At 44.6% G+C, this 25,363-nt stretch overlaps 1 protein-coding gene across 1 annotated transcript in view; it reads right to left on the bottom strand.

The window, feature by feature from the left end:
• LOC123727857 (ras-related protein Rab-6B) overlaps positions 1 to 25,363 on the bottom strand; it is a 198,857-nt gene that overhangs the window by 21,094 nt on the left and 152,400 nt on the right. The window contains exons 5-6 of the mRNA XM_045697479.2: positions 23,888 to 23,999; positions 13,582 to 13,675 (exon numbers count right to left, since the gene is read on the bottom strand). Of these exons, the coding sequence (XP_045553435.1) occupies positions 13,582 to 13,675; positions 23,888 to 23,999 (206 nt within the window). The remainder of the gene's footprint in view (positions 1 to 13,581; positions 13,676 to 23,887; positions 24,000 to 25,363) is intronic.

Below are 25,363 nucleotides of genomic sequence, written 5' to 3'. Positions count from 1 at the left end.
ATTTCAAAATCAAATCAAGATACAAACAAAAATACAGCACAACAGAATATTCCAGAAATACTTTCCACAAAAAGAAGGTCCCCAGTCAAGATGTTAAATTGTACGAGCAGCACCAGAATATGCAATTGTAATGAGTTTTGTAAAAATTGTTCCAGCAGTGAGATGCATTAAAACTAAAAGAGGATTTACATAATTTGGTGGAGATCTGAAGGAACCTCAACAGTTAACTAACCCTGTGAACGGGTTTGGTAAGTCATGTTTTTATACTAAAACAATAAAGTTACGTGACTTGGAAGCTTGTTTAGTAGAACTTGTTTAGTAGGACTTAACTGAGGACCAGCCTTTAATACAGGATGTAGTGGTGAGTATTATAACTGAGGACCAGCCAACCTTTAATACAGGATGTAGTAGTGAGTATTATAACTGAGGACCAGCATTTAATACAGGATGTAGTAGTGAGTATTATAACTGAGGACCAGCCTTTAATACAGGATGTAGTGGTGAGTATTATAACTGAGGACCAGCCAACCTTTAATACAGGATGTAGTAGTGAGTATTATAACTGAGGACCAGCCTTTAATACAGGATGTAGTGGTGAGTATTATAACTGAGGACCAGCCTTTAATACAGGATGTAGTGGTGAGTATTATAACTGAGGACCAGCCTTTAATTCAGGATGTAGTGGTGAGTATTATAACTGAGGACCAGCCTTTAATACAGGATGTAGTGGTGAGTATTATAACTGAGGACCAGCCTTTAATACAGGATGCAGTAGTGAGTATTATAACTGAGGACCAGCCAACCTTTAATACAGGATGCAGTAGTGAGTATTATAACTGAGGACCAGCCAACCTTTAATACAGGATGTAGTAGTGAGTATTATAACTGAGGACCAGCCTTTAATACAGGATGTAGTGGTGAGTATTATAACTGAGGACCAGCCTTTAATACAGGATGTAGTGGTGAGTATTATAACTGAGGACCAGCCTTTAATTCAGGATGTAGTGGTGAGTATTATAACTGAGGACCAGCCTTTAATACAGGATGCAGTAGTGAGTATTATAACTGAGGACCAGCCAACCTTTAATACAGGATGTAGTGGTGAGTATTATAACTGAGGACCAGCCTTTATTACAGGATGTAGTGGTGAGTATTATAACTGAGGACCAGCCAACCTTTCAATACAGGATGTATTAGTGAGTATTATAACTGAGGACCAGCCTTTAATACAGGATGTAGTGGTGAGTATTATAACTGAGGACCAGCCAACCTTTCAATACAGGATGTAGTAGTGAGTATTATAACTGAGGACCAGCCTTTAATACAGGATGTAGTGGTGAGTATTATAACTGAGGACCAGCATTTAATACAGGATGTGGTGGTGAGTATTATAACTGAGGACCAGCCTTTAATACAGGATGTAGTGGTGAGTATTATAACTGAGGACCAGCATTTAATACAGGATGTAGTGGTGAGTATTATAACTGAGGACCAGCCAGCCTTTAATACAGGATGTAGTGGTGAGTATTATAACTGAGGACCAGCCTTTAATACAGGATGTAGTGGTGAGTATTATAACTGAGGACCAGCCAACCTTTAATACAGGATGTAGTAGTGAGTATTATAACTGAGGACCAGCCTTTAATACAGGATGCAGTGGTGAGTGTTGAAACTGTCACCTGTGATAAAGCGAAGGGCCCTACTATGGTAGACAAAATCCAAAGGTTTAAGAGTCGTGGCTGCTGCATTCGGATAAATGGTATCACCATAGTCAAGAACTGACAGGAAAGTTGACTGTACAACCAGGATCAAACCCGGGTCTGTAGTGACGCCTCAAGCACTGGGATGCAGTGCCTTAGTCCGCTGCGCCACTCGGGAGGTCGAATCAACTTTCAATCCCTGGATTAGAACGTGCAACATTTGGCATCAGAGACAGATGCTTCCGCTATCTCTCATCCCCGTCCACCTATTGCAACAGAGACAGATGCTTCCGCTATCTCTCATCCCCGTCCACCTATTGCATCAGAGACAGATGCTTCCGCTATCTCTCATCCCCGTCCACCTATTGCATCAGAGACAGATGCTTCCGCTATCTCTCATCCCCGTCCACCTATTGCATCAGAGACAGATGCTTCCGCTATCTCTCATCCCCGTCCACCTATTGCAACAGAGACAGATGCTTCCGCTATCTCTCATCCCCATCCACCTATTGCAACAGAGACAGATGCTTCCGCTATCTCTCATCCCCGTCCACCTATTGCAACAGAGACAGATGCTTCCGCTATCTCTCATCCCCGTCCACCTATTGCAACAGAGACAGATGCTTCCGCTATCTCTCATCCCCGTCCACCTATTTCAACAGAGACAGATGCTTCCGCTATCTCTCATCCCCGTCCACCTATTGCCACAGAGACAGATGCTTCCGCTATCTCTCATCCCCATCCACCTATTGCAACAGAGACAGATGCTTCCGCTATCTCTCATCCCCGTCCACCTATTGCAACAGAGACAGATGCTTCCGCTATCTCTCATCCCCGTCCACCTATTGCAGCAGAGACAGATGCTTCCGCTATCTCTCATCCCCGTACACCTATTGCAACCTTTGAATAAGAACGTGATGGTCAGCTGTGTCGAAGGCCTTGGAAAAGTGTATAAATAAGGCAAGCACAATGTTTTCTATAATCTTAGCAAGTTAACACATCATCCAAAACAATGTCCTGGTCTAAATGTCCTGGTCTAAACGACCTGGCCTAAACGACCTGGCCTAAACGACCTGGCCTAAACGTACTGGCCTAAACGTACTGGCCTAAACATCCTGGTCTAAACGACCTGGCCTAAATGTCCTGGCCCAAAATATCTGGCCTAAACGTCCTGGTCTAAAACCAGACTGGTGAACATATAGAAGAGAAGTTTAAAAAAAAGTTCTTAGCTGATAGTTGGCCAGGGATTCTAAAACTCTGGAAAGGCAAGATAATGTAAAGATCTCCTCCTCCAAGATAATGTAAGGATCTCCATCTTCAAGATAATGTAAGGATCTCCATCTTCAAGATAATGTAAGAATCTCCTCCTCCAAGATAATGTAAGGCTCTCCATCTTCAAGATAATGTAAGGATCTCCTCCTCCAAGATAATGTAAGGATCTCCATCTTCAAGATAATGTAAGGATCTCCATCTTCAAGATAATGTAAGAATCTCCTCCTCCAAGATAATGTAAGGCTCTCCATCTTCAAGATAATGTAAGGATCTCCTCCTCCAAGATAATGTAAGGATCTCCATGTTCAAGATAATGTAAGGATCTCCATCTTCAAGATAATGTAAGAATCTCCTCCTCCAAGATAATGTAAGGCTCTCCATCTTCAAGATAATGTAAGGATCATTTGGGAAATAGTGTCACAACGTCGACTGAAGGTGGCGCCTCTCCTCGTTCGGGCGGCGCTCGGCGGTCGTCGTCGCCGGCCTACTAGCTGCCACCGATCCTCTTTTCATTTTTCTTTTGGTGAGGTCTGGTTTATGTTTGCACCTGTATTGTGTTAGATCATAAGTGGAGGGGTTATTTAGTCTCTCTGTTTAGGTTTGAGGATTGTGCGGGATTGTTTTTTGTCTGGTTTGGTTAGGTTGGGGTTTTAGGCATTTTCCTCTGCATTTTTGTGTAGTAAGGCTACGAGTTTTTGGGCTGCGCCCCTACTCTGCTTTTCGGGCTCTTACTGTGCAGTTTGGACTGTTGCCTATTAAAACGTGTGTTCACGGATCTTGGTCTCCTGCGCCTGACTTCACCCCTCCTGCTGCTTTGAGTTCCCTGACAAATAGATGTTAATTATCTAAGTCAGAAGGGGAAGGACTTGTGCCGCTTTCCAGATCTTAAAGACGACACCAGAAACAACTGTCAAGTTAATAATACAGGTAAATGGTTCTGCAATAAGTGGGGCAGAGAATTGAAGAGCCCTTTGAGCTCAAAAGTAGTGCACTACATATAGGGAATAGGGCTCTGGTCTAAAGTAGTGCACTATATAGGGAATAGGGTGCCATTGGGAACATACAACATAACGTTTCCCAGTAACAACATAATGTTTTCCAGTAATGCTTCCCAATAACAACATAATGTTTCCCAGTAACGCTTCCCAGTAACAACATAACCTTTCCCAGTAACAATATAACGTTTCCCAGTAACAACATAACGTTTCCCAGAAACAACATAATGTTTCCCCTCTATCTCTTCTAAAGGTAGCAAACAGCACAAACACGTTTCAGGCCTTTTTGGTTTCCTTTCGGATCATGAAACATCCTGGACATGAATATATGGAACAGCCATTAGACCAGAAGCAACAGAAAACGGTGCAATTTGGTTAAATGCCTTCAAGGCCCTACAAATGGTCAAAAACTCCAGCCACCCAAGTCATAGACTGTTCTCTCTGGTATCACATGACAAGCTCTACTGATGCACCAAGTCTGGAACCAACTGGATCCTGAACAGCTTCTACCCCCCAATCCATAAGACTGCTAAATAGTTAGTTAAATAGTTAACCAAATAGCTTCCCGGACAATCTGCCTTGACCCTTTTTGCACTAACTTTGTTGACTCATCACGTACGCTGCTGTTACTGTTTATTATCTGTCACTATATTCCTAGTTATATGTACATATCTACCTCAACTACCTGGTACCCCTGCACCTCGACTCAGTACTGGTACCGTGTGTATATAGTTAATGTATTACCTGGTACTCTGTGTTCCCCTCTACACATCCGGTGGCTCCCTATCCAGCGGATGTGTACCAAACTCACGAAAAGTGGCAGTAATAAAGCCTCTCTTGAAAAAGTCAAACCTTGACCCAGAAAATATAAAAAACTATCGGCCTATATCGAATCTCCCACAGCCCTCTCAATTTTTTGTTGTTGAAAAAGCTGTTGTGCAGCAACTTACTGCCTTCCTGAACACAAACAATGTATACGAAATGCTTCAGTCTGGTTTTAGACCCCATCATAGCACTGAGACTGCACTTGTGAAAGTGGTAAATGACCTTTTAATGGCGTCAGACCGAGGCTCTGCATCTGTCCTCGTGCTCCTAGATTTTAGTGCTGCTTTTGATACCATCGATCACCACATTCTTTTGGAGAGATTGGAAACCCAAATTGGTCTACACGGACAAGTTCTGGCCTGGTTTAGATCTTATCTGTCGGAAAGATATCAGTTTGTCTCAGTTTGTCTCTGTGGATGGTTTGTCCTCTGACAAATAAACGGTACATTTCGTTGTTCCTCAAGCTTCCATTTTAGGACCACTATTGTTTTCACTATATATTTTACCTCTTGGGGATGTCGTTCGAAAACATAATGTTACATTTCACTGCTATGCGGATGACACACAGATGTACATTTCAATGAAACATGGTGAAGCCCCAAAATTGCCCTCGCTGGAAGCCTGTGTTTCAGACATAAGGAAGTGGATGGCTGCAAACTTTCTACTTTTAAACTCGGACAAAACAGAGATGCTTGTTCTAGGTCCCAAGAAACAAAGAGATCTTCTGTTGAATCTGACAATTAATCTTGATGGTTGTACAGTCGTCTCAAATAAAACTGTGAAGGACCTCGGCGTAACTCTGGACCCTGATCTCTCTTTTGAAGAACATATCAAGACTGTTTCAATGACAGCTTTATTCCATCTGCGTAACATTGCAAAGATCAGAAATGTTCTGTCCAAAATTTATGCAGAAAAATGTATCCATGCTTTCGTTACTTCTAGGTTAGACTACTGCAATGCTCTACTTTCCGGCTACCCTGATAAAGCACTAAATAAACTTCAGTTAGTGCTAAATACGGCTGCTAGAATCCTGACTAGATCATATTACTCAAGTGCTAGCCTCCCGACACTGGCTTCCTGTTAAGGCCAGGGCTGATTTCAAGGTATTACTGCTAACCTACAAAGCATTACATGGGCTTGCTCCTACCTATATTTCTGATTTGTTCCTACCTTACATACCTACACGTACGCTATGGTCACAAGACACAGGCCTCCTAATTGTCCCTAGAATTTCTAAGCAAACAGCTGGAGGCAGGGCTTTCTCCTATAGAACACCATTTTTATGGAATGGTCTGCCTACCCATGTGAGAGACCTTTAAGTCTTTATTGAAGACTCATCTCTTCAGTAGGTCCTATGATTAAGTGTAGTCTGGCCCAGGAGTGTGAAGGTGAACGGAAAGGCTGGAGCAACGAACCGCCCTTGCTGTCTCTGCCTGGCCGGTTCCCCTCTCTCCACTGGGATTCTCTGCCTCTAACCCTATTACAGGGGCTGAGTCACTGGCTTATTGGTGTTCTTCCATGCCGTCCCTAGGAGGGGTGCGTCACTTGAGTGGGTTGAGTCACTGACGTGGTCTTCCTGTCCGGGTTGGCGCCCCCCCTTGGGTTGTGCCGTGGGGGAGATCTTTGTGGGCTATACTCGGCCTTGCCTCAGGATGGTAAGTTGGTGGCTGAAGATTTCCCTCTAGTGGTGTGGGGGCTGTGCTTTGGCAAAGTGGGTGCGGTTATATCCTGCCTGTTTGGCCCTGTCCCGGGGGTATCATCGGATGGGGCCACAGTGTCTCCTGACCCCTCCTGTCTCAGCCTCCAGTATTTATGCTGCAGTAGTTTATGTGTCAGGGGGATAGGGTCAGTCTGTTATATCTGGAGTATTTCTCCAGTGTCCTGTGTGAATTTAAGTATGCTCTCTCTAATTCTCTCTTTCTTTCTTTCTCTCGAGGGACCTGAGCCCTAGGACCATGCCTCAGGACTACCTGGCATGATGACTCCTTGCTGTCCCCAGTCCACCTGGCCGTGCTGCTGCTCCAGTTTCAACTGTTCTGCCTGCGACTATGGAACCCTGACCTGTTCACCGGACGTGCTACCTGTCCCAGACCTGCTGTTTTCAACTCTCTAGAGACAGCAGGAGCGGTAGAGATACTCTCAATGATCGGCTATGAAAAGCCAACTGACATTTACTCCTGAGGTGTTGACCTGTTGCACCCTCGACAACTACTGTGATTATTATTATCTATTATCTGACCCTGCTGGTCATTTATGTACATTTGAACATCTTGGCCATGTTCTGTTATAATCTCCACCCGGCACAGCCAGAAGAGGACTGGCCACCCCTCATAGCCTGGTTCCTCTCTAGGTTTCTTCCTAGGTTCTGGCCTTTCTAGGGAGTTTTTCATAGCCACCGTGCTTCTACACCTGCATTGCTTGCTGTTTGGGGTTTTAGGCTGGGTTTCTGTACAGCACTTTGAGATATCAGCTGATGTAAGAAGGGCTATATGATGTTATTACCTGGTACACTGTGTATATAGCCATGTTATTACCTGGTACTCCCTGTATATAACCATGTTATTACCTGGTACTCCCTGTATATAGCCATGTTATTACCTGGTACTCTGTGTATATAGCCATGTTATTACCTGGTACTCTGTGTATATAGCCATGTTATTACCTGGTACTCCCTGTATATAGCCATGTTATTACCTGGTACTCTGTGTATATAGCCATGTTATTACCTGGTACTCCCTGTATATAGCCATGTTATTACCTGGTACTCTGTGTATATAGCCATGTTATTACCTGGTACTCCCTGTATATAGCCATGTTATTACCTGGTACTCTGTGTATATAGCCATGTTATCATTACTCATTGTGTATTTATTATGACTTGTATTACTACATGTTTTACTGTTGTATTATTTCTCTATGTTCTTTCTCTCTGTGTTGTTGGGAAGAGCCTGTTAGCATTTCACTGTTAGTCTACACCTTTTGTTTACCAAGCATGTGACAAATAACATTTGATTTGAAGTTATTGTTGTTTGACAGCGGCTAAGACAGAGGTCCATAAACGATGGTCTGATGTGGTCAGTTATCTCTCAAATGGTTCATTACATGTCGGTGAATCTCTCTCTCTCTCTCTTCCAACTCTCTTAATTCAATGTCAAGTGCTTCATTGGCATTGGGAAACATATGTTAACATTGCCAGAGCAAGTGAAGTAGATAATAGACAAAAGTGAAATAAACAATAAAAATGAAAAAAAATGAACAGCAAACATTACACTCACAGAAGTCCCAAAAGAATAAAGACATTACAAATGTCATATTATGTATATATACAGTGTTGTAGCGATGTACAAATGGTTAAAGTACAAAAGGGAAAATAAATAAGCATAAATATGGGTTGAATTTACAATGGTGTTTGTTCTTCACTGGTTGACCTTTTCCTGTGGCAACAGGTCACAAATATTGCTGCTGTGATGTCACACTGTGGTATTTCACACAGTAGATATGGGAGTTTATCAAAATTGGGTTTGTTTTCGAATTCTATGTGGATCTGTGTAATCTGAGGGAAATATGTGTCTCTAATATGGTCATACATTGGGCAGGATGTTAGGAAGTGCAGCTCAGTTTCAACCTCATTTTGTGGGCAGTGTGCGCATAGTCTGTCTTCTCTTGAGAGCCAGGTCTGCCTGCAGCGGCCTTTCTCAATAGCAAGGCAATGCTCACTGAGTCTGTACATAGTCAAAGCTTTCCTTAAGTTTGGGTCAGTCACAGTGGTCAGGTATTCTGCCTCTGTGTACTATCTGTTGAGGGCCAACTAGCATTCTAGTTTGCTCTGTTTATTGTTAATACTTTCCAATGTGTCAAGTAATTATCTTTTGTTTTCTCATGATTTGGTTGGGTCTAATTGTGTTGTTGTCCTGGGGCTCTGTGGGGTCTGTTTGTGTTTGTGAACAGAGCCCCAGGACCAGCTTGGTTAGGGGACTCTTCTCCAGGTTCATCTCTCTGTAGGTGATGGCTTTGTTATGGAAGGTTTGGGCATCGCTTCCTTTTAGGTGGTTGTAGAATTTAACAGCTCTTTTCTGGATTTTGATAATTAGAGGGTATCGTCCTAATTCTGCTCTGCATGCGTTATTTGTTGTTCTACGTTGTACACAGAGGATATTTTTGCCGAATTCTGCATGCAGAGTCTCAATTTGGTCTTTGTCCCATTTTGTGAATTCTTCTCCATAAAGAGCAAAGGGTTCTGTAACTGATTCAAGTATTTTTTGCCAGATCCTAATTGGTATGTCAAATTTTATGTTCCTTTTGATGGCATAGAAGGCCCTTCTTGCCTTGTCTCTCAGATCGTTCACAGCCTTGTGGAAGTTACCTGTGGCGCTGATGTTTAGGCTGAGGTATGTATAGTTTTTTGTGTGCTCTAGGGAAACGGTATCTAGATGGAATGTGTATTTGTGGTCCTGGCGACTAGACCTTTTTTTGGAACACCATTATTTTGGTCTTACTGAGATTTACTGTCAGGGCCCAGGTCTGACAGAATCTTTACAGAAGATCTAGGTGCTTCCATCACTCTCTCTCTCTCTCTCTCTCTCTCTCTCTCTCTCTCTCCCATCTCTGTCTCTCCTTTTCTCTCTCTCTCTTTCTCTCTCTCCTCTCTCTCTCTCTCTCTCTCCTTCTCCCTCCTCTCTCTCTCTCTCTCTCTCTCTCTTCCATCTCTGTCTCTCCTTTTCTCTCTCTCTCTCTTTCTCTCTCTCCTCTCTCTCTCTCTCCTTCTCTCTCTCTCCTTCTCTCTCTCTCCCTTCCATCACTCTCTCTCTCTTCCATCTCTGTCTATCCATCATCTCTTAGTTACGACACAAGAGCGTCTGTATAGTTAATAAATGGTTTTATAAAGACAAGCTAACAGTATATTGTGTCTGTGAAGGGAACCATGTTGTCACCCAGCACTGATGCAAACACATGACCCATTGTTCTGCATTACTTCAGGAACACTAATGGAACAAAGGACCAGAGTATAACAGTTAAAACAAAGAGGATAAACACCCCACTGTTAACCCTGCCGGCTCGCCTGTGTCATTCATACACCATTGGTACAACCTACAATTTATACTAAATTATATCAGGCTATGGTCCTCCTCCTCTCTCAATCTCACTTCTTGCTTTCTCTGACTTCCTGCAGTTAGAGGTAATAGATCTGATTTCAACCAAAGCCTATTTCTATATTCGATTACAAACACTTTACACTAGTCACTGTTTATTACTCATAAAACAAGGACAAGTCAGTCACAGGGGGAAAAAAATGACTCAGTCATGCCCTCTGCCACTGGACCGTTTCCTGTCAACACTGACAGTGACAGATACAATCAGTATATGTGGTTCATGCAGGAATACGACCCAGAGATTTAGTGTTGTCAACACTCAGAGGGACTTAGAACACACTGAGCCACTGAAAGCACATTATACAGACATGCAGATTCACCGTTGTAGCCTGTCTTGGCGCTGGTCTATGAACACTCACCTGTTTGACATTGTAGCCTGTCTTGACGCTGGACTCTATAAACACTCACCTGTTTGACGTTGTAACCTGTCTTGGCGCTGGTCTATAAACACTAACCTGTTTGACGTTGTAGCCTGTCTTGGCGCTGGTCTGTATAAACACTAACCTGTTTGACGTTGTAGCCTGTCTTGGCGCTGGTCTATAAACACTCACCTGTTTGACGTTGTAGCCTGTCTTGGCGCTGGTCTATAAACACTAACCTGTTTGACGTTGTAGCCTGTCTTGGCGCTGGACTCAATAAACACTCACCTGTTTGACGTTGTAGCCTGTCTTGGCGCTGGTCTCAATAAACACTCACCTGTTTGACGTTGTAGCCTGTCTTGGCGCTGGTCTCTATAAACACTCACCTGTTTGACGTTGTAACCTATCTTGGCGCTGGTCTATAAACACTCACCTGTTTGACGTTGTAGCCTGTCTTGGCGCTGGTCTATAAACACTCACCTGTTTGACGTTGTAGCCTGTCTTGGCGCTGGTCTATAAACACTAACCTGTTTGACGTTGTAGCCTGTCTTGGTGCTGGTCTCTATGAACACTCACCTGTTTGACGTTGTAACCTGTCTTGGCGCTGGTCTATAAACACTCACCTGTTTGACGTTGTAGCCTGTCTTGGCGCTGGTCTCAATAAACACTCACCTGTTTGACGTTGTAGCCTGTCTTGGCGCTGGTCTCTATAAACACTAACCTGTTTGACGTTCTAGCCTGTCTTGGCGCTGGTCTATAAACACTCACCTATTTGACGTTGTAGCCTGTCTTGGCGCTGGTCTATAAACACTCACCTGTTTGACGTTGTAGCCTGTCTTGGCGCTGGTCTCAATAAACACTCACCTGTTTGACGTTGTAGCCTGTCTTGGCGCTGGTCTATAAACACTCACCTGTTTGACGTTGTAGCCTGTCTTGGCGCTGGTCTCTATAAACACTAACCTGTTTGACGTTGTAGCCTGTCTTGGCGCTGGTCTCTATAAACACTCACCTGTTTGACGTTGTAGCCTGTCTTGGCGCTGGTCTCTATAAACACTAACCTGTTTGACGTTGTAGCCTGTCTTGGCGCTGGTCTCTATAAACACTCATCTGTTTGACGTTGTAACCTGTCTTGGCGTTGGTCTGTATAAACACTCACCTGTTTGACGTTGTAGCCTGTCTTGACGCTGGTCTCAATAAACACTAACCTGTTTGACGTTGTAGCCTGTCTTGGCGCTGGTCTGTATAAACACTAACCTGTTTGACGTTGTAGCCTGTCTTGGCGCTGGTCTCTATAAACACTCACCTGTTTGACGTTGTAGCCTGTCTTGGCGCTGGTCTATAAACACTAACCTGTTTGACGTTGTAGCCTGTCTTGGCGCTGGACTCAATAAACACTAACCTGTTTGACGTTGTAGCCTGTCTTGGCGCTGGTCTATAAACACTAACCTGTTTGACGTTGTAGCCTGTCTTGGCGCTGGTCTATGAACACTAACCTGTTTGACGTTGTAGCCTGTCTTGGCGCTGGTCTATGAACACTAACCTGTTTGACGTTGTAGCCTGTCTTGGCGCTGGTCTATAAACACTAACCTGTTTGACGTTGTAGCCTGTCTTGGCGCTGGACTCAATAAACACTCACCTGTTTGACGTTGTAGCCTGTCTTGGCGCTGGTCTCAATAAACACTCACCTGTTTGACGTTGTAGCCTGTCTTGGCGCTGGTCTCTATAAACACTCACCTGTTTGACGTTGTAACCTGTCTTGGCGCTGGTCTATAAACACTCACCTGTTTGACGTTGTAGCCTGTCTTGGCGCTGGTCTATAAACACTCACCTGTTTGACGTTGTAGCCTGTCTTGGCGCTGGTCTATAAACACTAACCTGTTTGACGTTGTAGCCTGTCTTGGTGCTGGTCTCTATAAACACTCACCTGTTTGACGTTGTAACCTGTCTTGGCGCTGGTCTATAAACACTCACCTGTTTGACGTTGTAGCCTGTCTTGGCGCTGGTCTCAATAAACACTCACCTGTTTGACGTTGTAGCCTGTCTTGGCGCTGGTCTCTATAAACACTAACCTGTTTGACGTTGTAGCCTGTCTTGGCGCTGGTCTATAAACACTCACCTATTTGACGTTGTAGCCTGTCTTGGCACTTTTCTATAAACACTCACCTGTTTGACGTTGTAGCCTGTCTTGGCGCTGGTCTCAATAAACACTCACCTGTTTGACGTTGTAGCCTGTCTTGGCGCTGGTCTATAAACACTCACCTGTTTGACGTTGTAGCCTGTCTTGGCGCTGGTCTCTATAAACACTAACCTGTTTGACGTTGTAGCCTGTCTTGGCGCTGGTCTCTATAAACACTCACCTGTTTGACGTTGTAGCCTGTCTTGGCGCTGGTCTCTATAAACACTAACCTGTTTGACGTTGTAGCCTGTCTTTTCGCTGGTCTCTATAAACACTCACCTGTTTGACGTTGTAACCTGTCTTGGCGTTGGTCTGTATAAACACTCACCTGTTTGACGTTGTAGCCTGTCTTGACGCTGGTCTCAATAAACACTAACCTGTTTGACGTTGTAGCCTGTCTTGGCGCTGGTCTGTATAAACACTAACCTGTTTGACGTTGTAGCCTGTCTTGGCGCTGGTCTCTATAAACACTCACCTGTTTGACGTTGTAGCCTGTCTTGGCGCTGGTCTATAAACACTAACCTGTTTGACGTTGTAGCCTGTCTAGGCGCTGGACTCAATAAACACTAACCTGTTTGACGTTGTAGCCTGTCTTGGCGCTGGTCTATAAACACTAACCTGTTTGACGTTGTAGCCTGTCTTGGCGCTGGTCTATAAACACTCACCTGTTTGACGTTGTAGCCTGTCTTGGCGCTGGTCTATGAACACTAACCTGTTTGACGTTGTAGCCTGTCTTGGCGCTGGTCTCAATAAACACTCACCTGTTTGACGTTGTAGCCTGTCTTGGCGCTGGTCTCTATAAACACTAACCTGTTTGACGTTGTAGCCTGTCTTGGCGCTGGTCTCTATAAACACTAACCTGTTTGACGTTGTAGCCTGTCTTGGCGCTGGACTCAATAAACACTCACCTGTTTGACGTTGTAACCTGTCTTGGCGCTGGTCTCTATAAACACTAACCTGTTTGACGTTGTAGCCTGTCTTGGCGCTGGTCTCAATAAACACTAACCTGTTTGACGTTGTAGCCTGTCTTGGCGCTGGTCTGTATAAACACTAACCTGTTTGACGTTGTAACCTGTCTTGGCGCTGGTCTGTATAAACACTAACCTGTTTGACGTTGTAACCTGTCTTGGCGCTGGTCTCTATGAACATGACGCTGAGCTCCTTGGCTCGCTGTTCTCCTTCCTCTATGGTGATCTGCCTGGGAGGGGAGAGGACAGGAATCCACATCAAATCACTGACTGAAGAACATCTTAAATAAGCAGTGACCGAAAAATAAAAAAATAAATAAAAAACGTTTACGTTGATGATTTTTTTTTGCGCAAATCAAATCATTTTTCCATGTTGATTCAACGTCATCACATTGCTTTTAAAAAAAAAATGTTTTAATGATGTGGAAGTAACGTTGATTCAACCAGTTTGTGCCCGAATGGTGAGGTACTGTAGTCTACAGACTACAACAAGCCACAGCCAGCCACACTGAGCAGCACTGTCTGCCAGCACTCTCCCAACTAACATCAAAAAACATTGTACAATAAGTTATGGTGAAGCTGATTGATGGTGTTGTGGCCTGAAAAAATGTATTAATTACTGCCTATTCCTATGAAATGTTGTCCATGCATGAGTTCCTGGGAAGGTGAGAAAGGGAGAGAGTCAGGTGCACAGAATGGAAGGAGGGGACTACAGTTGAATATTAGCCGGGCTGGCTAAATATGGCACATGCGTTTACAAATGCTGATTCATTTGCCTTGGCCATGTCAAAGAACACCTAGTAAAGTCAAACCATATGGTGAGGAGACTATAGGATCCTGCTAGGCTGACAACACAACCCAGCCAGACCTGAGCAAAAAGACATTGAAAAAACATTGAAAATATGTGTTTTTGGATGAAAATATGTTGAAAAAACATATTTTCAACCAATTTTGATCCCTATGCAGCCTGGTAGATAAACCCACTGTGTTTCTATCACAGACCATCCAGCCCAGACTGGTAGATAAACCCACTGTGTTTATATAACAGACCATCCAGCCCAGACTGGTAGATAAACCCACTGTGTTTATATAACAGACCATCCAGCCCAGACTGGTAGATAAACCCACTGTGTTTATATAACAGACCATCCAGCCCAGCCCAGACTGGTAGATAAACCCACTGTGTTTATATAACAGACCATCCAGCCCAGACTGGTAGATAAACCCACTGTGTTTATATAACAGACCATCCAGCACAGACTGGTAGATAAACCCACTGTGTTTATATAACAGACCATCCAGCCCAGCACAGACTGGTAGATAAACCCACTGTGTTTATATAACAGACCATCCAGCCCAGCACAGACTGGTAGATAAACCCACTGTGTTTATATAACAGACCATCCAGCCCAGACTGGTAGATAAACCCACTGTGTTTATATAACAGACCATCCAGCCCAGACTGGTAGATAAACCCACTGTGTTTATATAACAGACCATCCAGCCCAGACTGGTAGATAAACCCACTGTGTTTATATAACAGACCATCCAGCCCAGACTGGTAGATAAACCCACTGTGTTAATATAACAGACCATCTAGCCCAGACTGGTAGATAAACCCACTGTGTTTATATAACAGACCATCCAGCCCAGACTGGTAGATAAACCCACTGTGTTAATATAACAGACCATCCAGCCCAGACTGGTAGATAAACCCACTGTGTTTATATAACAGACCATCCAGCCCAGACTGGTAGATAAACCCACTGTGTTTATATAACAGACCATCCAGCCCAGACTGGTAGATAAACCCACTGTGTTTATATAACAGACCATCCAGCCCAGACTGGTAGATAAACCCACTGTGTTTATATAACAGACCAGAGGGAGCCAGTAGTCTTCAGAGACAGACAGACAGACAGACAGACAGACAGACAGACAGACAGACAGACAGACAGACAGACAGACAGACAGACAGACAGACAGACAGACAGACAGACAGACAGACAGACAGACAGACAGACAGACAGACAGACAGACAGACAGACAGACAGACAGACAGACAGACAGACAGACAGACAGACAGACAGACAGGCTTGCATGGTGATGTAACCAGCCTGCCTTCTTGTTTGTCCTCAGTACAGCACAGCCTGGTTTGCGTCCCAAATGGGAAACCCAAAGGGCTCTGGTTAAAAGTAGTGCACTGTGTAAGGAACAGCATGTCATTGAGGACGCATTCCCTGTCTGTATTTACTACTGCTTTATATGTATTTACATGCCTGAGGGTTTAGCATGCATATCCTCTGAGGGTTTAGTATGCATATCCTCTGAGGGTTTAGTATGCATATCCTCTGAGGGTTTAGTATGCATGTCCTCTGAGGGTTTAGCATGCATGTCCTCTGAGGGTTTAGTATGCATATCCTCTGAGGGTTTAGTATGCATATCCTCTGAGGGTTTAGTATGCATGTCCTCTGAGGGTTTAGTATGCATGTCCTCTGAGGGTTTAGTATGCATATCCTCTGAGGGTTTAGTATGCATATCCTCTGAGGGTTTAGTATGCATGTCCTCTGAGGGTTTAGTATTCATATCCTCTGAGGGTTTAGTATACATGTCCTCTGAGGGTTTAGTATGCATGTCCTCTGAGGATTTAGTATGCAGGCAGCTCTCTACCGATAAACCCCATCCCACCAGCCCTGGCAGGCAGCTCTCTACCGATAAACCCCAACCCATCAGCCCTGGCAGGCAGCTCTCTACCGATAAACCCCATCCCACCAGCCCTGGCAGGCAGCTCTCTACCGATAAACCCCATCCCACCAGCCCTGGCAGGCAGCTCTCTACCGATAAACCCCATCCCACCAGCCCTGGCAGGCATCTCTCTACCGATAAACCCCAACCCATCAGCCCTCCTTCAGGACAGAGTACACACTTTAATCTGTCTCTAAAAGCAGCAAGAGTCCCAGAGATACAACACAGAAGATAGCATCCTAGACTAGTCCACATTGTCACTGTACCCCTCAGACACACAGAGACAGAGACAGAGGATACTAACTCAGTCAGTCAGTCAACTTCACTCCCCGTTAGAGTTCTTGGTTCTTCTCTTCAAGGACCACTGCGTGTTTGGTTGACCTAAGGAACATTGTCCTTCATCTTTGTCTTCTTTGAATGCTTTGTTAGGGTTCTGATTTCGAAAAGCAAAAGGACAAATAAATCAACAAAAGAAGGATCAGACTATTATCAAATGCTGAGTTTTCATGATGCAGACAGAGCATTCTGCGTCCTGTCTCTGTGTCAGCGGGAGGAGATCAAGCTATCACTCATACATTCAGTTGTATTACTATTTGGTGAGGTCAAAGCCACACAGACTAATGTTTCTGTCCCAATGTGAATGTGATTATTCTCTGCTTTAGATGCTATCAGATCATGCCCCCATTTCTACACAGATCTCAATATTGATGACCATATGCATCGAGAGAGAGTACGAGAGACATACAACTTTTAGCGACACCTAGCATCCAGCTTTATCAGTCTAAGACTGTCTGTCTGAACAGAATGCATGCACATATCCTTTTAGGTCCCATTTCCATGCACTCTCTCCAAGTATCAGATACTCCCACTGAAACATGATGAATTACTGTGACACTCCTCGGATGTAGAAGGGGAATTGAGGATTCAGGGAGGGAGGGGGGAACTGAAAATTCAGGGACAGTCACAAGAATAAAAAGCATACAAGACTGGAGCTAGGTTTCCATCCATACAAGACTGGATGTAGGTTTCCATCCATACAAGACTGGAGCTAGGTTTCCATCCATACAAGACTGGATGCTAGGTTTCCATCCATACAAGACTGGAGCTAGGTTTCCATCCATACAAGACTGGATGCTAGGTTTCCATCCATACAAGACTGGAGCTAGGTTTCCATCCATACAAGACTGGAGCTAGGTTTCCATCCATACAAGACTGGAGCTAGGTTTCCATCCATACAAGACAGGAGCTAGGTTTCCATCCATACATGACTGGATCTAGGTTTCCATCCATACAAGACAGGAGCTAGGTTTCCATCCATACAAGACTGGAGCTAGGTTTCCATCCATACAAGACAGGAGCTAGGTTTCCATCCATACAAGACAGGAGCTAGGTTTCCATGCATACAAGACTGGAGCTAGGTTTCCATCCATACAAGACAGGAGCTAGGTTTCCATCCATACAAGACTGGATCTAGGTTTCCATCCATACAAGACAGGAGCTAGGTTTCCATCCATACAAGGACTGGAGCTAGGTTTCCATCCATACAAGACAGGAGCTAGGTTTCCATCCATACAAGACTGGAGCTAGGTTTCCATCCATACAAGACTGGAGCTAGGTTTCCATCCATACAAGACAGGAGCTAGGTTTCCATCCATACAAGACTGGAGCTAGGTTTCCATCCATACAAGACTGGAGCTAGGTTTCCATCCATACAAGACAGGAGCTAGGTTTCCATCCATACAAGACTGGAGCTAGGTTTCCATCCATACAAGACTGGAGCTAGGTTTCCATCCATACAAGACAAGAGCTAGGTTTCCATCCATACAAGACTGGAGCTAGGTTTCCATCCATACAAGACTGGAGCTAGGTTTCCATCCATGCAAATGTTATGTTTAATTTGGAAATTACAGATCTCTATCAGGCGATTGAGAAGTCATAAGCGGGCCGTAGCAATTCCACATCAGAACGGCAATTTGCATAGCATTTTAACTCATCCCGAATAATATTGCATCATTTACTTTAGGTCTGCTTCAATGGCTTTCATAAGGTAGGTAAGCATTGTTAAATGAGGACTGAAGTCAAATGTCAGTGTCCAAACATGAGTATTCAATTACATTGAAATGAATGTGTTTTCAGGTGGTATATAGTGCAACCTGCTCCAAAATGTTTTTCTTGAATTTCCAAACGATCTCGCTTCTTCAATCGTGTTCAGACTACATTTTGAGTTAATACATGTGCATTATATGCAAGACTGAATATTTATTAACTTTTACTGACATATAAACCGCCTGTTTTTTTACATTTTTAACAATTTATTTACATATTCCTACTCTTCAAGGTCTCTTCTAAACAGGAATGATACAATATTCATTGAACACCAACTGAATTCCTGCCTTTTATCCAATATCTTTGGTGAGTGATATTGAGTTTTCTTACAGCCTTCAGTGGTCAAAGTTACCGGTGCCACAACAACGATGTGGCGATCTAACTTGTAAATTGATTCACTGTCAAGATTCTCTGTCAATACGCTCTCCCAGCCGGATGAGAATAGAGTTAAACGTTTAAGTAGAGATGAAAAAAAATCAGCCTCTGCTGTCAGACAGTAAACACTTAACGACAGAACAATCAGTGTGTTTCTCGACAGATCATTCACACTGAGACTAAGGCCCGGTTTCCATAGCGATGGAATTTAGGCTTACTATTGTTTTAACGATGCATCTTTCCTTTCAACGTCTGAAGACGTACCATGCGTTTCCATAAACACCACACGAGAGAACGGTCACTGAGCGCGTCGTCGGAGCGTCTGTCGATAACTGATAGGATCGAAAGAAAGGGAGGGCAGATCTCGATTTCAGCTGTCTCTATTCAAATCTTTCCTAAAAAAAAAATGTGTTCAATTATTTTATAATACTGACCACGGATCACCTTCTAGAGAGATATTACCACCTAGAGCAGCAAACATTGAGGCGGTTTATTCTAAATGCACTATATCGCCGATTTGGCACTTCATGAAATATATTGCGACAGATTACAGACAGTAGTCTACAAATAGAAAAGTAGAAATCAGTTGATTGAACATGAAATGTATTTTGATATTGTTGAAAAAGGCTTACAGCCTACTGTTTATGTCATTTCGGGCTTTGAAGCATTTTAACACACTGCACCATGTCAACACACCAGCCTTAACACATTGCATCATGTCAACACACCAGCCTTAACACATTGCATCATGTCAACACACCAGCCTTAACACATTGCATCATGTCAACACACCAGCCTTTACACACTGCATCATGTCAACACACCAGCCTTAACACACTGCACCATGTCAACACACCAGCCTTAACACACTGCACCATGTCAACACACCAGCCTTAACACACTGCACCATGTCAACACACCAGCCTTTTGCTCCTATATCTCACCTGTGGTAGCTATCTGATCTAACCCCTGTTTTACAGCCTGATTTAATCCCTGTCCTACAGCCTGATCTAACCCCTGTCCTACAGCCTGATCTAACCCCTGTCCTACAGCCTGATCTAACCCCTGTCCTACAGCCTGATCTAACCCCTGTTTTACAGCCTGATCTAACCCCTGTCCTACAGCCTGATCTAACCCCTGTTTTACAGCCTGATCTAACCCCTGTTTTACAGCCTGATTTAATCCCTGTCCTACAGCCTGATCTAACCCCTGTCCTACAGCCTGATCTAACCCCTGTCCTACAGCCTGATCTAACCACTGTTTTACAGCCTGATCTAACCCCTGTTTTACAGCCTGATCTAACCCCTGTCCTACAGCCTGATCTAACCACTGTCCTACAGCCTGATCTAACCCCTGTTTTACAGCCTGATCTAACCCCTGTTTTACAGCCTGATCTAACCCCTGTCCTACAGCCTGATCTAACCCCTGTTTTACAGCCTGATCTAACCCCTGTTTTACAGCCTGATCTAACCCCTGTCCTACAGCCTGATCTAATCCCTGTCCTACAGCCTGATCTAACCCCTGTTTTACAGCCTGATCTAACCCCTGTTTTACAGCCTGATCTAACCCCTGTTTTACAGCCTGATCTAACCCCTGTCCTACAGCCTGATCTAACCACTGTCCTACAGCCTGATCTAACCCCTGTCCTACAGCCTGATCTAATCCCTGTCCTACAGCCTGATCTAACCCCTGTTTTACAGCCTGATCTAACCCCTGTCCTACAGCCTGATCTAACCCCTGTCCTACAGCCTGATCTAACCCCTGTTTTACAGCCTGATCTAACCCCTGTCCTACAGCCTGATCTAACCCCTGTTTTACAGCCTGATCTAACCCCTGTCCTACAGCCTGATCTAACCCCTGTTTTACAGCCTGATCTAACCCCTGTTTTACAGCCTGATTTAATCCCTGTCCTACAGCCTGATCTAACCCCTGTCCTACAGCCTGATCTAACCCCTGTCCTACAGCCTGATCTAACCACTGTTTTACAGCCTGATCTAACCCCTGTTTTACAGCCTGATCTAACCCCTGTCCTACAGCCTGATCTAACCACTGTCCTACAGCCTGATCTAACCCCTGTTTTACAGCCTGATCTAACCCCTGTTTTACAGCCTGATCTAACCCCTGTCCTACAGCCTGATCTAACCCCTGTTTTACAGCCTGATCTAACCCCTGTTTTACAGCCTGATCTAACCCCTGTCCTACAGCCTGATCTAATCCCTGTCCTACAGCCTGATCTAACCCCTGTTTTACAGCCTGATCTAACCCCTGTTTTACAGCCTGATCTAACCCCTGTTTTACAGCCTGATCTAACCCCTGTCCTACAGCCTGATCTAACCCCTGTTTTACAGCCTGATCTAACCCCTGTTTTACAGCCTGATCTAATCCCTGTCCTACAGCCTGATCTAACCCCTGTTTTACAGCCTGATCTAACCCCTGTTTTACAGCCTGATCTAACCACTGTCCTACAGCCTGATCTAATCCCTGTCCTACAGCCTGATCTAATCCCTGTCCTACAGCCTGATCTAACCCCTGTCCTACAGCCTGATCTAACCCCTGTCCTACAGCCTGATCTAACCACTGTCCTACAGCCTGATCTAACCCCTACAGCCTGAAAGAGCAATTATCTGCCTTAATGGCCACCTTCCTTGAATGTTTATTGACTGATCCAGTCAGTCTGACTCAGGAAATTGCCTTACAGAGCACTTTATCTGCCTTCCCTGTCTTTCTCCAGATCAATTAGACACTGGAGCTGCATGCAGAAAGCAGGGAGTAGGGAGCAGAGAGCAGGGAGCAGAGAGTAGGGAGCAGAGGGCAGGGAGCAAGGGGCAGGGAGCAGGGGGCAGGGGGCAGGGAGCAGGGGGCAGGGAGCAGGGGGCAGGGGGCAGGGAGCAAGGAGCAGGGAGCAAGGAGCAGGGGGTAGGGAGCAGGGAGCAGGGAGCAGGGGGCAGGGAGCAAGGGGCAGGGAGCAGGGAGCAGGGGGCAGGGGGCAGGGAGCAAGGGGCAGGGAGCAGGGAGCAGGGGGCAGGGGGCAGGGAGCAAGGGGCAGGGAGCAGGGGGCAGGGGGCAGGGAGCAGGGAGCAGGGAGCAGGGAGCAAGGAGCAGGGTGCAGGGCAATACAGTAAAGGAGGCAGTGGGAAGCAGTGAGCAGCACTGAGGCAAACTGACAGACCGACGCTATGCTTCATGTTTAATTGAATGTGGCTGAAAGTGCCTCTATATAGGCTGACATGCTGTCCATAAATAATAACTCCACATTTTTAACACATCACCATGAAAGGCATTTGGCTCCTACCGGCTGTTCCAGATGACTGTGTGATCACACTCTCCGTAGCCGATGTGAGCAAGACCTTTAAACAGGTCAACGTTCACAAGGCCGCGGGGCCAGACGGATTACCAGGACGTGTACTCAGAGCAAGCGTGGACCAACAGCCAAGTGTTTTCACTGACATTTTCAACCCCTCCCTGACCGAGTCTGTAATACCTACATGTTTCAAGCAGACCACCATTATCCCTGTGCCTGAGGAAGCGAAGGTAACCTGCCTAAATGATTACCGCCCCGAAGTACTCACGTCGGTAGCCGTGAAGTGCTTTGAAAGGCTGGCTCACGACTCACATCAACACCATTATCCCGGAAACCCTAGACCCACTCCAACTCGCATACCGCACCAACAGATCCACAGATGATGCAATCTCAATCACACTCCACACTGCCCTTTCACACCTGGACAAAAGGAACACCTATATGAGAATGCTATTCATTGACTACAGCTCAACACCATAGTACCCTCAAACCCTCAAAGCTTAGCTAAGGACCCCTGGGACTAAACACCTCCCTCTGCAACTGGATCCTGGACTTCCTGACGGGCTGTCCCCAGGTGGTTATGGGTAGGCAACAACATCTGCCTTGCTGATCCTCAACACGGGGGCCCCTCAGGGGTGTATGCTTAGTCAACGCCTATTCCCCCTCAGGAGACTGTAAAGATTTGGCATGGGGTCCCCAGATCCTCAAAAATGTCTACAGCTGCACCATCGAGAGCATCCTGACCGGTTGCATCACCGCCGGGTATGGCAACTGCTCGGCATCTGACCTTAAGGAACTACAGAGGGTAGTGCGTACGGCCCAGTACATCACTGGGGCCAAGCTTCCTGACATCCAGGACCTCTATACCAGGCGGTGTCAGAGGAAGGCCGAAAAAATTGTCAAAGACTCCAGTAACCCAAGTCATAGACTGTTCTCTCTGTTACCGGACGGCAAGCGGTACCGGAGCGCCAAGTCTAGGTCCAAAAAGCTCCTTAACAGCTTCTACCCCCCAAGCCATAAGACTACCGAACAATTAATCAATCAAACGGCCACCCGAACTATTTACATTGACCCCCCCTTTGTTTTTACACTACTACTACTCTCTGTTTATCTATGCATAGTCACTTTACCCCTTTACCCCTACCTACATATTACCTCAACTACCTACATGTACATATTACCGCAATTACCTCAACTACCTACATCTACATATGACATCAATTACCTTGACTACCTGTACCCCTACCTACATATTACCTCAATTACCTCGACTACCTACATGTACATATTACCTCAATTACCTCGACTACCTACATGTACATATGACCTCAATTACCTGGACTAACCTGTACCCCTACCTACATATTACCTCAATTACCTCAACTAACCTGTACCCCCCGCACATTGACTCGGTACCGGTTCCCCATGTATATAGCCTCGTTGTTGTTATTTTTTACTTTAGTTTTTTTACTGGCCCGATTTCCATGGTTACGTCTGGTGCAGCGGTCTCTCTCTCTCTCTCTCTCTCTCTCTCTCTCTCTCTCTCTCTCTCTCTCTCTCTCTCTATCTCTCTCTCTGAACATGCTCAGGCGTGACGAGGCACCAGGTCACTCTGAAGTAGAGTAGAGACAGACTGACAGTGTCGCAACTAACTTGTGTTTTGATTGGATCCCCAAAGACCCCAAAGACCTTTCAAAGAGAGAGAAGAGAGACATTGGACACGGACCGCTGCACCAGACGTAACCATGGAAATCGGGCCAGTAAAAGGAAGTAATGTAGTCCAGGAGCTGCGCTTTGAAACAGTGTGTCCCAAATGGCCTCCTATTCCCTTTATAGTGCACTACCTGTTAACCAGGCCCTAGGGTGCACATTTAGGCTGCAGCTAGAAATCATGACTGAATATAACACTTCTTACCTCTTGTCTCCCAAGTCTGTTTTGTTGCCAACTAGCATAATAATGACATCACTCCCTCTCTCTGTTCTGACGTCATCGATCCATTTGGACGTTTGCTGGAAAGAGTTCACATCTGTTGAGAATTAACAGAAGCAAAAGAGTAGTTGGTCAAATATCATTTTGTTTAAAGTTGAGGTTTTTTTTTACAAATAATGGTTGAGCATACAAAGTATACAGATATACTGTGTAAGATCAATATTCACAAATGGAATTGTGTATATTGATGTCAACGTTGTACAAGTGGGTTGGGTACTGGTGGAGAACCGGGACAAAAATAACACTTATAGTTTTTTTTTCGTAATCACTCATGGGTCGATAGAGCTACATAGACTTTTATGCAACTAGGTCTCACAGTCTCACGTCAGAATTAGACGTTCATCCATGTTTCTGAAACATCAAATTTCGAAGTTTACATTTTACATTTTAGTCATTTAGCAGAAGTTCTTCCAAATGTCAAATTATTTGAGGTTAGGTTTAAGTATTAACTACAAATTATTTAAGGTTAGGTTTTAGTTTAGGTATTAACTCCAAATTATTTAAGGTTAGGTTTAGGCATTAACTCCAAATTATTTAAGATTAGGTTTAAGTTTAGGTATTGACTCTGAAATATTAAGGTTAGGTTTAAGTTTAGGCATTAACTCCAAATTATTTAAGTTTAGGTTTTAGTTGAGGTATTCTCTGAAATCTTAAGGTTAGGCATTAACTCTGAATGGTTAAGATAAGGGATAAGGTTTGGGATAGCGTTAAAACAAAAATGTAACTTTCTATCGCTGAATTTGAACATGCAACCTTTGGCACCCGAGGCAGATGCTTCCCACAATACTTTGCCAATATTAATCAGTTAACATTGTGTTACTTTCGTCCCCCCTGTCTCTCCTGTACCTTCTCCCAGGCTAACACCAAAGACTAACTAGCATGATACTTGACTAGCTAGCATGATAGTTGACTAGCTAGCATGGTACTTTACTAGCTAGCACGACATTTTGTTTTACATATTTGTTGTTATTTAACCTTTATTTAACTAGGTAAGACATCTGACTAGCTAGCATGATCCTTGACTAGCTAGCATGACACTTGACTAGCTAGCATGGTCCTTGACTAGCTAGCATGGTCCTTGACTAGCTAGCATGATCCTTGACGAGCTAGCATGACACTTGACTAGCTAGCATGACACTTGACTAGCTAGCATGACACTTGACTAGCTAGCATGATCCTTGACTAGCTAGCATGACACTTAACTAGCGAGCATGACACTTGACTAGCTAGCATGATCCTTGACTAGCTAGCATGACACTTGACTAGCTAGCATGGTACTTGACTAGCTCGCATGACACTTGACTAGCTAGCATGGTACTTGACTAGCTCGCATGACACTTGACTAGCTAGCATGGTACTTGACTAGCTAGCATGGTACTTGACTAGCTAGCATGGTCCTTG

Source organism: Salmo salar, chromosome 16 (assembly GCF_965601325.2).
Source record: "Salmo salar chromosome 16, fSalSal1, whole genome shotgun sequence".
In the NCBI taxonomy this organism is placed as follows: Eukaryota; Metazoa; Chordata; class Actinopteri; order Salmoniformes; family Salmonidae; genus Salmo; species Salmo salar.
Note: the sequence above shows the minus strand (reverse complement) of the source record. Positions and strands in the feature narration are given on the sequence as shown.